Source organism: Rhagoletis pomonella, unplaced genomic scaffold (genome assembly GCF_013731165.1).
Source record: "Rhagoletis pomonella isolate Grant_MI unplaced genomic scaffold, Rhpom_1.0 Rhpom_scaffold_00001, whole genome shotgun sequence".
NCBI lineage: Eukaryota > Metazoa > Arthropoda > Insecta > Diptera > Tephritidae > Rhagoletis > Rhagoletis pomonella.
The window spans coordinates 53977144-53991990 of record NW_023458555.1 but is presented as its reverse complement, the minus strand read 5'-3'; the positions used below and the strand labels follow the sequence as shown (position 1 = coordinate 53991990).

Here is a 14847-nt window from a genome sequence, read left to right as displayed (position 1 = left end):
ATCCTACTCATATGAAAGCTGACAAAAGATGCAAAAATGTACTATACTATATTTTTTCGATTTTCTTGTAACCTAAAACTAATAAAAACCTGTTTTCGTTTATTTAATATGTAATTCTCTACATAGTTTATGGGGCAACTGCTACCATATTTCCGAAAAAGTCGTTATTGGTAACATTATTGTCATTTTTATACATACATATATAGTACGTACGTATAAAATTGAATGTTAAATATAACCATAAAATTTAGTTTAACTAAACTTAACAGCAAAAGTCTGCGTACACCATTTTAAATATTCACAACATATTGAGAGTTAAAATTTGTTTGTTATTATTTTATAAAGAAAATAATCATGCTTAAAACAAAATTATATAAACCGTGTTTTAAAACTTTATACAAAACAAAGTTAAATTTAACGGGTTTTCATCTAAATTTTTACCTTTTAATCAGATTTAAAAAAATAATCGAAAGTGGTAAAAAAACTCCCTTTGAAATGACTGATATGATTTTCTTTGATATTTTTTTTTAATGTCCAATGTTTTCATTTATTCATTTTAATTTAAAAAATTTTTCGTTAAGGTTTTATTTAAGTAATATATCCTATATTCCGTAAACCATTTGAACTCAAATTCCATCAAATCTTAGTGTAGTAAGGTCTAATCTTGCATCTTGCACGAAAATATTTAAATAGGAGAATACTTCAAGAGCGCGTGGAAAAAGAGTTATAAAAAATCAGCGCGATTAACTATGAGTAACACGGAAATACACGTTATACCTAACAAATATAAATTATTTTTAAGAATAACGGTTTTAGAAAATGAAGGAATAACTGACACTTTATGTTCCTAATTTTAAAGCACAATTTGCCTCAAAAAGTAAATTAGTGCAAAACAAATAGCTATTTAAACATAAAATGAAGTATTTTTTATTTACAAAATTGTATGCGTGCTTATTTAAAGAAAAAGCTCTTTGCTATACTTCCTAGAACCAGCTCAAAACTAACTACATTTTTTCCAGCTCGGAGGTGATCCTTTTTGAACTATCTAGGAACTGTTGTTATATGAACTGTCTCGGAACCATCTAACCTGAGTCAGCTCAGAACAAGTTCGAAAGTTCTGGAGAGGGCGACAATTGTCACTTCGTAGGACATCGCCATTTTAAAAAAGACAGTTGAAAGCATTGATTTTAGATAGATTAAGAACCAGTACCGTCCCTTTTCAGGCTAGCTCAGCGCAAGTTCTGAACCAGTGTGATTTATTGCAGGGTAGTAAGTAAAGTATGGAGGAAATGCATGCATTGCAAGCCCATCTAACCTTTATGTCATATTTGGTGTTAATTACTGTAAGATTTTTTGTTTCGTAAACATTTAAAGGTTAAATAATAGTTCCTTCGGACTTGACTTCTTCAAGTATAGATACATATCACTTTATTATCAAAAGTTCCTTGAAATATTGAGTTTTGTAATTAAAAAATCAAAGGTTTGTAAATATACTTATTTAAAATTTTCTCAATATATAACACAGACTTTCATTAATATAAATACATACATAAGTATGTATGTCCAGTATTTGTCATAGTTTTGTGATATCTGTATCACTAGTATAAAAAAGTAACCATTTGAAGCGAACCGTAATGCGCTACAGGAATATTCAAAACAAGTTTTCTCTAAGTGGTTGGAATGACTGAACCGAACCGCATCGATTTTTGGAACGGTTTACAGCCCTAATATATACTGGTGATGAGTTACCAAAAAAGTGTTTCCGAATCTAACATACAGAAAGGCGCCTTCTATTCAGATTTTTTTTTTAAAGAATTTCCACCGTTCTCGCTACATACTTACTTACTCGTACTTGTTCAGTGCTGTTGAAAAATGACTACTGTTACCTTTATTCTCTTAGTATGTGGAATATGATTAGCAAACTTCTGGTGGCTTCAAGAGTGGCTGCTGTTTTGACTATACATACATAGTTTTAAGATTTTGACAGGTGCCCCTTCTAGTCTGATCTGAGTATATACATACTTACTAATTATAAACATAAATACGAAATTTGACAATCCAATTTTTTTTTGCATTTTTATTTATTCAAATTTATGTTATCCATAATTTTTTTACAATTGGTATGCATGTGAGTACATAAACATGCGTATGCATATAAAAACATATTTCATTCCCAGCATAGCATCAAACGTATACTTAATTTTTCCTCTGCGGTATTTTCTGTGTTATCTGGAAATAAAGACAAACAAATAATGTTTTTAAATTTGTGGAAATATTCAATTTTTTTATATGTTTCAGTTAAAGTGCATTTAAATATCCTGTATAAAAAAAATTCTCTTTTTAATGCTGTATCGGGGGATATTTTAAATTACCAGTGAATTGCGGCCAGAAAATATACTTTTGTTTTTCAGACCGCGCGTTTTAAATTTTTTTTTCCGAAATAGGGTAAAAAACGGTTTACATTTCTGCTAATTTCTTGAATCCAGAAAGATGTCTGAAAAACATCACACTGTCGGATGGATCGAGAAAGTAGGTGGACAAAGCTCCAAAACTAAAAGTTTTCAAACAGGTCACAAGACTACATGCCAGTAAGGGGCGGATACAGGATTTTATTTGAGGGGGACGATTGGGGTAAACTTGTCAAATAACGTTAAATTACAGGCATCTAACTTAATTCACCGGGGAGTGACCAATCAATGTTCGAGCTATATGACCTACAAGCATCTATCCTGCTTGAACCCTCATTTATTTTTCATGTAATTTTTATAAAGTGTGAAGTAAAGTGTTTTGTGATATAATTTTACTTTTAGGAAGTTTCATTTTGTGAATTTGGTGCAAGGTCCATTTACAGAGTCCTCTGTAATAAAACAAGTATACTATTTTGTAAAAAAAACAAGATTAAAAGTTATACGTTGGGTTTATTAAAGAAATATTTATATATATATAAATAATTATTTCGTGCTTACAATGTTTGTCAAATGAAGGATGTTATTAAGTAACTTAACAACTCCTTCAGAATTTTGATTATAATAATTCAAATTGCAAACTCAATTTTGCGCTTTCCTTTTGCGAATCTTTCTATTATCCTTTCATTGTCAAGTTTCGATATCTAAGTGTACGTGTAAAAGTGCTTCTCCTTCAGTCTTTCATCATTCATGGTACTACGCAACAGCGTTGCCAAGTTGACGTTTTTAACGTCATTTGGACGTTTTTTGTATCCTGTTGACGTTTGGACGTTTTTTATGTAAAAAATTACATTTTTAACTTCCCAGTAATTTTTCTCGGTTACTAACAGTCGCACTCAGAGTCGTTTAATGATTACTTAAGGTGTCCCTCAGTAACGATTTGAAAAAATTCCCTCTCAGAGTCAGTTAATGATTCGTTAACGGCATTGAATGAACATTAAAGTTAAGTAAACAAAAATCTTTACTTAACTTTTTAACGAATGATTTTGAAATTTTTTGTTTGTTTTCAATAAATTTCAATTTCGATAACATTGCAGTAACAGTGGCAATGGCCTAGTGAGCAGAGCACTTTCGTGCCATTCCAGAGATCCGAGTTCAATCCTCGGCAACGAATTTTTTGTAATAAATTTTTTTTTTAATTTTTATTGCTCAAAAAATTCATATTTTTTTATTTTATTTAACGTTTGGAAACTTTTTTGATTCATCTTTTTGCTTTCACTTTTAGTTTATAAAATTCTTAGTTTTTCCTGTTTTTCATACCGTTTAGTTTTTAGAAAACTTATTGCTAAGCGATAAATATAATAACACTATTAGCACTGTCAGTTAGTTATTGGAAATATAGAAAAGGGCTTTCAAGATAGTTGCCGAAATATAAAGACTTTTGTCTCTCGAAAGACTGAGGTGAGTTGAAAGACAGATGCCAGAATTGGCATGTTATTGGTCTTCTTTGTCTTTTAGCAAGCAATTTAGTTAAATTAAAAAAAAATCTTTTTAAAGCAATAAAATCTATACACCAAAAGAAAATTAGATCAAACAAGTAAGAAAGTCTAAGTTCGGGCGGAGCCGAACATTAAATACCCGGCGCAAGTATTAAATATATGTTTTCCTCCTTTCCGAAAGCTACCGCTACATGATAAGCCGGGGTGTATACATTTTAAGTAAATTAGCGTCCTTAAATTTCGAAATGTTGAAATTTCAAACATTTCTGAAATTTACCGTTATATGAAAAGCGGCCTCAATTTTAGTCCGATTTCAACAATTTTCAACAGTTTGCTTTTATGTGGCAAGCACAATAACCATACCGAGCTTGGTACAAATTGCTAGAACGGTTAGCGAGATACATATATGTGATCACAAGTGGGCGGTGCTACGCCCATTTTCCAAAATTTTGTCATAATGCTATTTCTTGGTAAACAATTGTTGCAACTATCAATTTTGAATAAATTAGCTTCAATATTTACTGATTTATCGAAGATTTTGTATTTCTCGAAATTACCGTTATATGGGATGTGGGCGTGGTTATTATCCGATTTTAGAAATTTTCGGCCATTTGGTATGCTGTACCAGGACCAACAACTGTGCCAAGTTTGGAAGAAATTGGTGTAGCGGTTACCAAGATATACACATGTAACCATAAGTGGGCGTGGCTACGCCCATTTGCCAAAAATTTATAATATTCATGTTTTCCGTCTGAAACTCATTGTAAGTATCAATTTTAGTAAATTATCTTCAGTAGTTACTAAAATATCGCAGTTTTCGTATTTCTTAAAATTACCGTTATATGGGAGGTAGGCGTGGTTATTGTCCGATTTCGCCCATTTTCAATACCATCCGTCCTACGCCCAAAAGAAGTTCACGTACCAAGTTTCGTTAAGATATCTCAATTTTTACCCTAGTTATCGTGTGCACAGACGGACGGACGGACGGCGGGACGGCCAGACAGTCACCGCTTAATCGATTTCTCTTTTCATTCTGATCATTTATGTATACATTTGTCTATATCTATCTCGATTCGTTTTGCCTGTTACAAACAACGGTTATGTGAACAAAGTTATAATACCCTTGTGCACAAGTGCGCTCGGGTATACAAAGCTAAACAAATCAATACAGATAGTTTATAAAATTAAATAAGAAAAAATAAATAAATAAATAAAACAGGAAAAGGAAAATTTTCCTGCCCTAGGACTCGAACTCGAATGGCACGCCAGTGCTCTGCTCACTCAGCCATTTCGTCTGTTGAGCCGTTGCGCGCAAAATGATATAAATACTTATTTTAATATTTTATTTTAAACCGAACGAAACAAGTGAGTGATGTCACAAAAATGAAGGGCCGCAACTGGGGCCATACTTAAACTTTTTATTTCATAATTTTTAACTCTGAGAGGAAACATTAATTAATAGATTTAACGATCATTAGTTAAGTGCCCGTTAGAGCTAATTTAAGAAACGTTTCTGAGTGCGGCTGTAAATCTTGTAAGTAGAACTGATTTTGAATTATATTCTTAATAAATCTTTACAAGCTTTGTTTTTTGCAGCAGCTGATTCAAAAAATATTTATTTTTTGGACACAGATGACTTAACCCTTATTTAAGCGCATAAAAAAATTTACACAATTAGTCGCATGTAATGAACGTAAAAAGGCTGCAATATTGCTATGTTCCTTCAGAACTTACTTTAGCATTTTGGACAACAGACCAATTATCCAAATGTTTACAAGAAAAAAATATATATATTAAAAATCATCGCGATTCTATAGCACCTGAAAACTTGCACATTATTGCCCTGGAATACTCAAAAAAAATCTAAAAAATCTGAATAAAAAGGTGAAAAAATTTGCAGATTTTTTATAATTTTTGCACAAACTTTGAAATGTGGATTTATATTTTGTTTGTTATATAATGAGCTAAACTTTTATGGAAAAATAATAAACATTAAATATAGATGTATACAATAAAAGTTTAATAAGAACAATTATTTGTGCATACATTTGAAAAAGAGGTTTTTGGGTAGGAAATGAGGTTTTTTCAGACCAAGAGGGACGTTTTCTCATGCCTAAGACCTGGCAACACTGCTACACAACCATGTTTTTAACCGGAGAAGAAGCTGGAAGTGTAGCCAGAATGTGGCAGAAGTTTGTTAGTCAATGGAAAAGCATTTACCAAGAATTTCTGCTGCAGGCTTTGGGAATGGCTTTTCGCTTACTTTATTTGTTCATCGTTAATACCGTCTTTTTCTAAGAAAAATTCGTTCCAAGCGATTTTGATGCTTTCGAAAGCATTATTTTTTTCATTTAGCGTGTTATATTCCCCGATTTTAGATGGAAGTAATAAGTTCAAATCGGCCGCTGTGTGTAGTGGTAAGCAGTGCGCGCTTTTACTCATTAGCACCTGGGTTCAAGCCCTGGTCAAAGCAACATCGTAAAAAATATAGAAAAAGGTTTTTTTCCTAACAGCGGTCGTCCCTCGCCAGGCAATGGCGAACCTCCGAGTGTATTTCTGCCATGAAAAACAGCTTCTCATAAAAATACCATCGCCGTTGGTAGTCAGCGTAAAACTGTAGATCCCTCTGCTTTGTGTGACAACATCAAGGCGCACGCCACAAGTCGGAGGAGAAGCTCGGCCAAACACTAAATATGTGTAAGCGCCAATCTATTATTATTATTATAATAAGTTCAACTCAAAAATATTTAATGTCGCTTTCGGCTATCTTTCTCGGTGATCGACCAAAATATTATCCAATAGCGGTATAAATATTGCCTTTCAATACAAATCTTCAGTGCTAGATGCACGATAATTAGCCCGAAAATTTTGTATAATCGCTCTCCGAGGAAAGACAATGTCAATATCCAATTCCTCAGCGATATCGGTAACGAACGTGGCAATGCAAACGTTTTTTTTTGGCATTTTGTTAATCTCCCTGATATGAAATGAATATATTACGTTATTAATAATACATTACACAATGTATGGCCAACTTGTGCGAATTTTATCAGAAGTGGGCATTCTGCTGTATTTCAACCCGTCAATCATGTAGTATATCGGGGTAATACTGATTAAGCCGGGACTTATTAATTTATTTTAACCGTTGAATACAGATGTTTTCGTAAAATACGCTCCTATTATTTTTTAACAAAAACCATATAAATCCAAGTTTAAATTTTTGCACAAAATTTAAAAAGAAATCAACAAACTTAAACAAAATTAAAAATTTCGATATTTTCAATTCGATTTTTAGTACGCAGTTTTGTAGCCCATTCAGTTTTTAACCGACTTCACAAAGAGGAGAAAGGTTACCAACTCGTCGGAATATTTGTTTTTTTTTTATGTATGTTACCGCATAACTTTGGACCACTATAACCGATTTCTATAATTCTATAACTTTTTAAAGAAAAGGTGATACCTCACAGGTGGTCCCATATTAATTTGGTTTAAAGCCGATCGTCGGACCATGAAGCAATAAACGATAATCGTAAGTTTTTATATGAGAATTTAAGTCGGTTTTGTTTTTTGCTTAATAATTACTTGTAGTATAACAAAGTGCAGGTAAAAGTAGCTCGGAATTACCATTGATTTTTTGAAATCTTTTTCATTGATGGTGTTGCTCATTTTTTCCATATAAAAAAATTGTCGAAAATGCTTCGAATGGAAGAATTACTGACATTGTCAATAAAAAAATTGCCAAAAATCAACGGCAAGTCCCAGTTACTGTAAACTTGCAATAAAATTGAATTGGCTACAAAACTGTATATCGTCGGCGATACTGTAAAACGTGCTATGTCACTTATTACCTCTGGTGCTTAATTCATCTGTTATTTGTATCTGATCGCTTCTGGAAATCGTTCATGTTTATCACATAAAGGTAGACGGCTTTGTCATTCGTTTATTATGGTGTAACGATATGCAGATGCATTCCGTTGCAAGTATAGACCGTTCTTCAGTATTACCGACGATATTCAAAATATCTCTAAAAAACGAATAAAAAAGTTCGAAATTTTTACGAAAGTTTGTTGATTTTTTTTTTCAAGTGTTGTACAAAGATTCAAACTGGGACTTAGTATATGGGTTTTGCTAAAGATTATACTATACTTTTATAAACAAATAATTTAAATAAAAATATATTGAGCCAAATGGTCAAATCTTGTCAATATGTGAATGTTGTAAAGTTATGATATAGTCCTTCGTCAACTGAAATGCAAAAAGACGTAACAAACATCATCGCTGAAATGCAAAACATGGTAACTAATAAAAAAATTTTAAATTGATTGATATAATGGATTTATTCGAATGACAACTCCCCACATCTTTTATGAAAAAAAAAAATATTAGTCACGACTTTTCCATTTCAGCGACGATGATTGTTACGTATTTTTGTACTTCAGGTGACGATATATTCATAGTATCTAAACACCGAGTGTTTTACATTTTTACTTTGGCGAAGGGATTTACATGATTTCTTATCCCTCATCTCTATGTCGCCCTCATCCATTTATTTTAAATATTATTTTACTTTGCGTGATGTTTGCAGAAGGAAATTGGTTTCTGTATGCATATTGATCAGCTGATTAAACGTATAACAATATCTGAGTGTAGTTATTTAAAAAAAAGAAAAGCATAGGTCACTTAAATCAAAATTAAAAACAAATTAAAATTGATTGGTGAAACCAAAAATTCGCAAATTAAAATAGTTTACACTTAAATGAATCTGGTGAAACGTAGCATAATTGCTTCATCTACTTTTAGCTATTGTGTCAGATAAAGGAGTGCGTAATATTTATTGAAATGTAAAGAGAAATGCACGCGGATAATACTGAGTCGCTATAAGAATGCGTCATTTCACATGAAAATTTTTTTAGTTAGTAATTTTGTGAATTTAGAGCGCTTTAAAGTGATGTACAACTACATATTGTTAGATTTCAAAAAAAAAAACTATTTTTCTTCATTTTTTTCCACGTTGACGAACACTAATTTCAAAAATTTCTATGAAAGTTGCCAAATATGTAGTATTCATCTAAAAGTACATTTATTTTCGAATAAATTGGTACCTCACTTAATGCAATTGCATACAAATTGTCGAAGTTATTTAAGTAGAAATACGGTCTTGAATTTATGTATATGTGTATGTGCCGGACGTTCACATTTTTTTAGCAGTTTGGCTAAGGAGCTCATCAATATTTACTAAAAATTTATATATACAAAAAAAAAATGGGTTTTCATAAAATTTTAGGATTATGGGTTTGCCACCGCCCACTTATATCATATATGTGTATCTCAAAAACTAAAAACTACTTCACCAACGCGATTAAATTTGGTACTATACGCATTGCGCTTAGACTCATTAAGCACCATCTTGAAACTTTTTGATATCTGACAAAACGTTCTTTTATTGAGCTGAACTCAAATTCCTAAACAACACCACTCTGTGACTGTCAAAATATACAAATCTGTACAAATGTACAAATCGTGTTATCCCTGCTCTATACGTGGTTTTTGTTCGTACCAACACTCCTGGGTATTGGACCAAACCACCTTTTTTTTAATAGATTAGGTCATATATAAAAAAGTAATTTCTTCGTTTTTCGAAGTTAACCTCCGAAATCGAAATATTGGCCTTCGAATTTCGAAACTGGACCCGTGGTAAAAAAACTCTTTTCAATTATTGTACGTAAACAACTAAAACAGTTAAAATATAGACGCTTTTGCTCTTATTTAAATGGTGTATACCTATTTTTGTACAAACTTATATTACAGGTGCTATAAGGGGTCAAATGTCAGATCTTCCAAATATTGAAGACCCTTTCTTTCAAAAAATTTTGAACCAATATTTAAAAAATTGGTATCGTTGTAAAGGTGATTAAACCCCATTCCTTCTGAAATGCATATTTTTATACTTCGTATATAAAAATTTCAGAAAAAACACTTAAAAGGAAAATATACTTATTTTTTATAAAAAAAATTTAAATAAGAAATTGATAAATAGTAATACAATTAAATACTTTATTTAAATAAAACAGAAAAACAGAAAATCTTTAATTTTTTATATTCCATTGTCACGGGTGGGACATTTGTACAGAAAAATATTTTTTCTTTTTTAAATTTAACTATATAAAGTACTAAGCAATTTTACATTTCGATGACTCTACAACTAGTTCACTAATATACGAGTTATTACCAAATACGAAAAATATTCCAACTTGATTTTATATCGGAAAATTCTGAGCTGTCTCTTCCGTCACGGGTAGGACAAAGAAAATACACTGCTTTTTGGAGAACATATATTTTACGGAAAGTCTGTGAGTTTACTTAACATTGTTTCTAGATGTTTTACTATACAGAAAAGAGCCAGCAATCCTAGAAAAGCACAAACCATAAAAAGAATTAGTTGTTTATTATTAAAAAAATTCAAAATTCTCCTGTCACGGGTGGGAAACGTACGATTTTCTTCGTGAAATAGAGCTTCTAGTGAGATCCATATGAAAGGGCTTAGGTAAGATAATTGTTAGAGGCCAAATACAAGATCAATTGACCCACTTTTATAACAGTAGAGTCATTTTAAGACGCATGATATACTGCTGCCCTCAGGATCTACTTTAGGGGGCAATAGTTATACCAAACGAAAGCTAGAAGTCGCCAGATTGATGGGAGAATGGATTATTTGCAAACGCATGAAATTTTATATGCATTTTTCCAAATGCACTTCTGCACGTTGCATTTGATTGCAATGATATTTCGAATGTGCCTTAATGATTTTATAGTTTGTTTAGACTAGCTATGTATGTCTGGCTAACACTAACTACAGGTTTAACATGGATATCGACTCCTGTTATCACGTCGAAATCGATGTGTAACTTGCTGAACCGGCCCTAAGAGTGGCTGAAGTTGAGTTATTTTTGGAAAACTGATTTCATGGGCGATTCAGGCTAAAAATTAGCTATCCTTTCGTGAAACCATAGAACGTCAGAAAAAATCTTGTATACCGATGTCTAATCCGAAAAGTTATCTGCATTAGAATACTTGTACGCAAATACATATATCTTTGTCACTTAAGGGCTATTTGTTGGAATGAATTTATAAGTTAGGCGAACTTCTTCTGTAGATTTTCTTGGTTGGAACTTTTGAGGTAATTGTTAGTATTGATTTTTGGATTGTTGTTAAGCAACCCTCGTCATAGAATTCTCTGGCGTCTCCATGATAGTAATGTTTACCTTGACTTTTCGAGCTGACCACGCGAAATTTTTTACTACATCGCTTAGCCCATCAACTGTATTATGGTGTTTAGTCAACCTGAACTTCAAAGTTTTGCGGCATGAAACATAGGTTTGAAACGTTAAACCTGTTTTTTTTATTGTTAGGCACCATTAGAAAAAATTGATAAGTGATTGTCACGGGCGGGACACGATAAAACGTTTCAAAATCTCTAAATTAGGCACTCATAATATAATAAAAGAAATGAAATAGGGCTGCATAGTATAAACACACTCTTGTTATGAAATTATAGAAAAATCCATAAAGTAGTAACTAAGCAATACGATGTTTTAAACTTTTTTGTCACGGGTGGGACATGCAAAACCGTAGTGATTTCATCCCATTATATAATTTAAATGCCTATTTTTCTTCAATGCCATTTTGCTTCTTTAGGACGAAGAGAGATCGAGACATCTATTCCCCACTTCAAAAAAATAATAACTTTGTAAATACATACTTGATTAAGTTATATAAAAAAAGTAAGGGAAATTTTCTGTCGTATTTAAATAAATTATTACATTTATTACATTACTACTTAGTATTTTTTTATTTAAATTATGTTTTTCTAAAAAACCTTGGTATTTTTTCCTTTTAAGTTTTTTTTTCTCAAATTTGTATATACAAGGTATAAAAATATGCACATAGGAAGAAATGGGGTTTAATCGCCTTTACAACGATACCAAATAAAAAATCAGTTCAAAAGTTTTTGAAATAAAGGGTCTTCAATTGAGGGATTCACAGCGATGTCGTAAGTGTCGTATTGTTTTATGTCGTAAACTTTAAAAGCTTAAATAAATGTTTAGAGAACTTGAAACCACAACCAACTATTTTTTAACACTGCGAAAATACATAATATGACTTGGATGGTACTTTGCAAACCCCTTTACCATGTTTTTTAGGCGTTTAACGTTTACGACATACAACAATACGACATTTACGACACTGTTGTGAATACCCCAAATATTTCGAAGATCTGACCTTTGACCCCTTATAGCACCCGTCATATAAGTTTCCACAAAAAAAATTATATACCGTTTAAATTAGAGAAAAAGCGAACTACGTTTATATTTTTATTTTTTGTTATTTACATACAATGCTAAAAAATAATTTTTTATCAAAGGTCCTTCATATTTCAATTTTTCTCGATTCCAGAGATTCGAAAAGGGAGAAATTACTTTAATGCTTATGACTCAGTCTCTTAAAAAAAATTGGTTTGATCAAATGGCCAGAAAAAAATTAATTTTGCCGTATATTGTTATTAATTGACAACCAAGTTATATTAGTTCACATCGCACACGTTCTTCAAAAGCGTCATAATTTGTGATTTTGTATACCATTTGCTAAAAATGTGCACTGACTAATATTCATCACAAATAAAATCAAGAGTTTGTTATAATTTGTTAAAAATTGTAAAGTTATATCTTCCTTATCCGCATGGTTAGCATGTGCTTAGAAATACGTATTGCTTGATAAGAGTGAAAAGTGGCCGAGTCCCGTTTTTGTGAAAACTCATATTTCGATATACATATGTATGTACTCGTACATAGCAGGAAGCAAGATAAATTAAGAATTCATCTTCTCCAAAATATTAAGGCGCTTGTTTAATTTCTTCCCGCTTATATTCACTGAAATTAGGGACACGATATCGAACCTAAAGTATCAATATAGTACTCATTTAAAGTATCGATGTAAAAGTATCGGGCACCCATTATTATCGGTATTCCTTACATCGATACCAAATTTAAGAAATTAAATCTGAATATTGGACTCTGTAAAGCCCAAAATATATCCATATTGCTTTACATATAAATTCCAAAGTATAGACATATGGGCGTTTCCAGCGGTAGGTTATAGCACGACATAGATTTGCAATAAATGGAACCGCTAGGGTGCGCTGAAGTCAAAATAAAAAATATATTCGACATAAAGTTCATATTTTATTTGCGTTAAAAATTTGTTTAAAAACAATATTAACAAAAAAGTTTCAATGGAGATTTTAGTAGCGTAATGCCATTCAATGTGACATCAGATACTTCGGCGGATAAAAAAAAACAGGAAAGATTTTTACATTTTGGAACTTGGAAAATTAGTCTTAAATATTTCAAATATTACTACAATTAGGGTTGACCAATTCCCAGAGTTTTCAAATCTTGACCTTTTGCTTTAATGCCCATATGTACTTTTCTTTAAGCATATCAAAAAGAATTAAAACAAGTCATTTTTAGCAAAAAAAAAAACGTCTTCAACTCCCATATAAAAAAAATATATATATATATATATCTCATGATCCACTGATCGGATCTCAACCAGATTAGTATGGGACCACCTCTGAGACACTACCTTTCCGATGCAAATTATCGAATTATCGAAATCGGTTGACGTGGTCCAAAGTTATGCGGTAACATACATAAAAAAAAAAAAAAAAAATATTCCGACGAACTGATAACCTCCTCTTTTTTTGGAAGTCGGTTAAAAAGACAATTATTTTTAATATAAACTACAATATATTATTAATCATATTAACTTTATAATGCACCTTTCCGATTTGATACGATACAAGGGTTCTGGTACTCGATTCCAAAGAATATCCTTTGAAAACTTTCGAGTAAAAAGTATCGGCATCGAATGGCAAAAATATCGATATGGTATCGTAGCGTATCGAAATTCGGGTCCCTAACTGAAATGCAAATTTGGTAAGTCCAAACTCGATGAGACCAAAATAATACGAAATATTTTAATTAAAATCGAATCGTTTTGCTTTAAACACATTAAAATGTTGTCTTCAAGGTTTTGCAATCTACCAAAAAAAATTAAATACATAGGAAGTTTTTTCCTCGCCTGTAAAATTTTTAGACAAGGACTTACTCTAAGCTAGCGATATGTAGTTTCTTTGCGTTTTCTAATAAACGGGGAATTTTGTGTTAATACGCTCTTGCAGAACGTTTATTCATTCACCTCTTCAAAGTCGGAATATAGTTTTTCTGCCTGTTGTGAAAGTATGATATATGAATTTAACTCAAATTTGTACGTTCAGTTTCCTCCTCGCATTGTTTCATTATCACCTGACACTGGTGTCCTCAATTATGTTCATCACTCTCGAATACAGTGATACGCGGCGAAAACTTTCTTGGTGCATTTAAAATATATTTTTATTTTTATGCGAAGTCCACCAACAGCTGCTTTCACTATAAAAATACGACTGGCAATGCATTGCCGGCACCATTGAGCGTTAAGCCTACTAAAACAGCCAGCGCCCACTTGGCTTTTGGTCAGCCGGACTGGGGGCAGGGTTACCACTGAAAAACTTTCTTTCCTACCAAGAGCTGGTACAAACATCTACCAAAATGGCTTCTCACTTGCTATTTAAGAAAACGGCGTTTGACGGCAGTAAATAAATTTTCCTGCTGGTTTTTATACTTAAAATAAGATTTCCTGGTAAACAAAAAGATCAGAATAAAAGCTAGTATAGAGATACTTAAGTACATATTATACATAGCACACAAGAAAAAAGTGGTGCGTACTTTTAACCAGATGCACGTACCGACATGTAATTCGACCCGCTAAACCCGAAGTCCGAGGTCCGTTGGACTTCTACGCCTTCAAAATTTCGAATAAATTGCGAAACCCCGAAAAAATTACAA

The 14847-nt window shown here is 32.0% G+C and overlaps 1 protein-coding gene across 1 annotated transcript in view; it reads right to left on the bottom strand.

Moving 5' to 3' along the window:
- Window positions 1–2073: 2073 nt before the first annotated feature.
- The window catches only part of LOC118746209 (regulating synaptic membrane exocytosis protein 1), a 322168-nt gene continuing 309394 nt past the window's right edge, over window positions 2074–14847 (bottom strand). Inside the window, exon 23 of the mRNA XM_036480041.1 lies at window positions 2074–2229. Within this exon, the coding sequence (XP_036335934.1) occupies window positions 2197–2229 (33 nt within the window). The 3' untranslated portion in view covers window positions 2074–2196. The remainder of the gene's footprint in view (window positions 2230–14847) is intronic.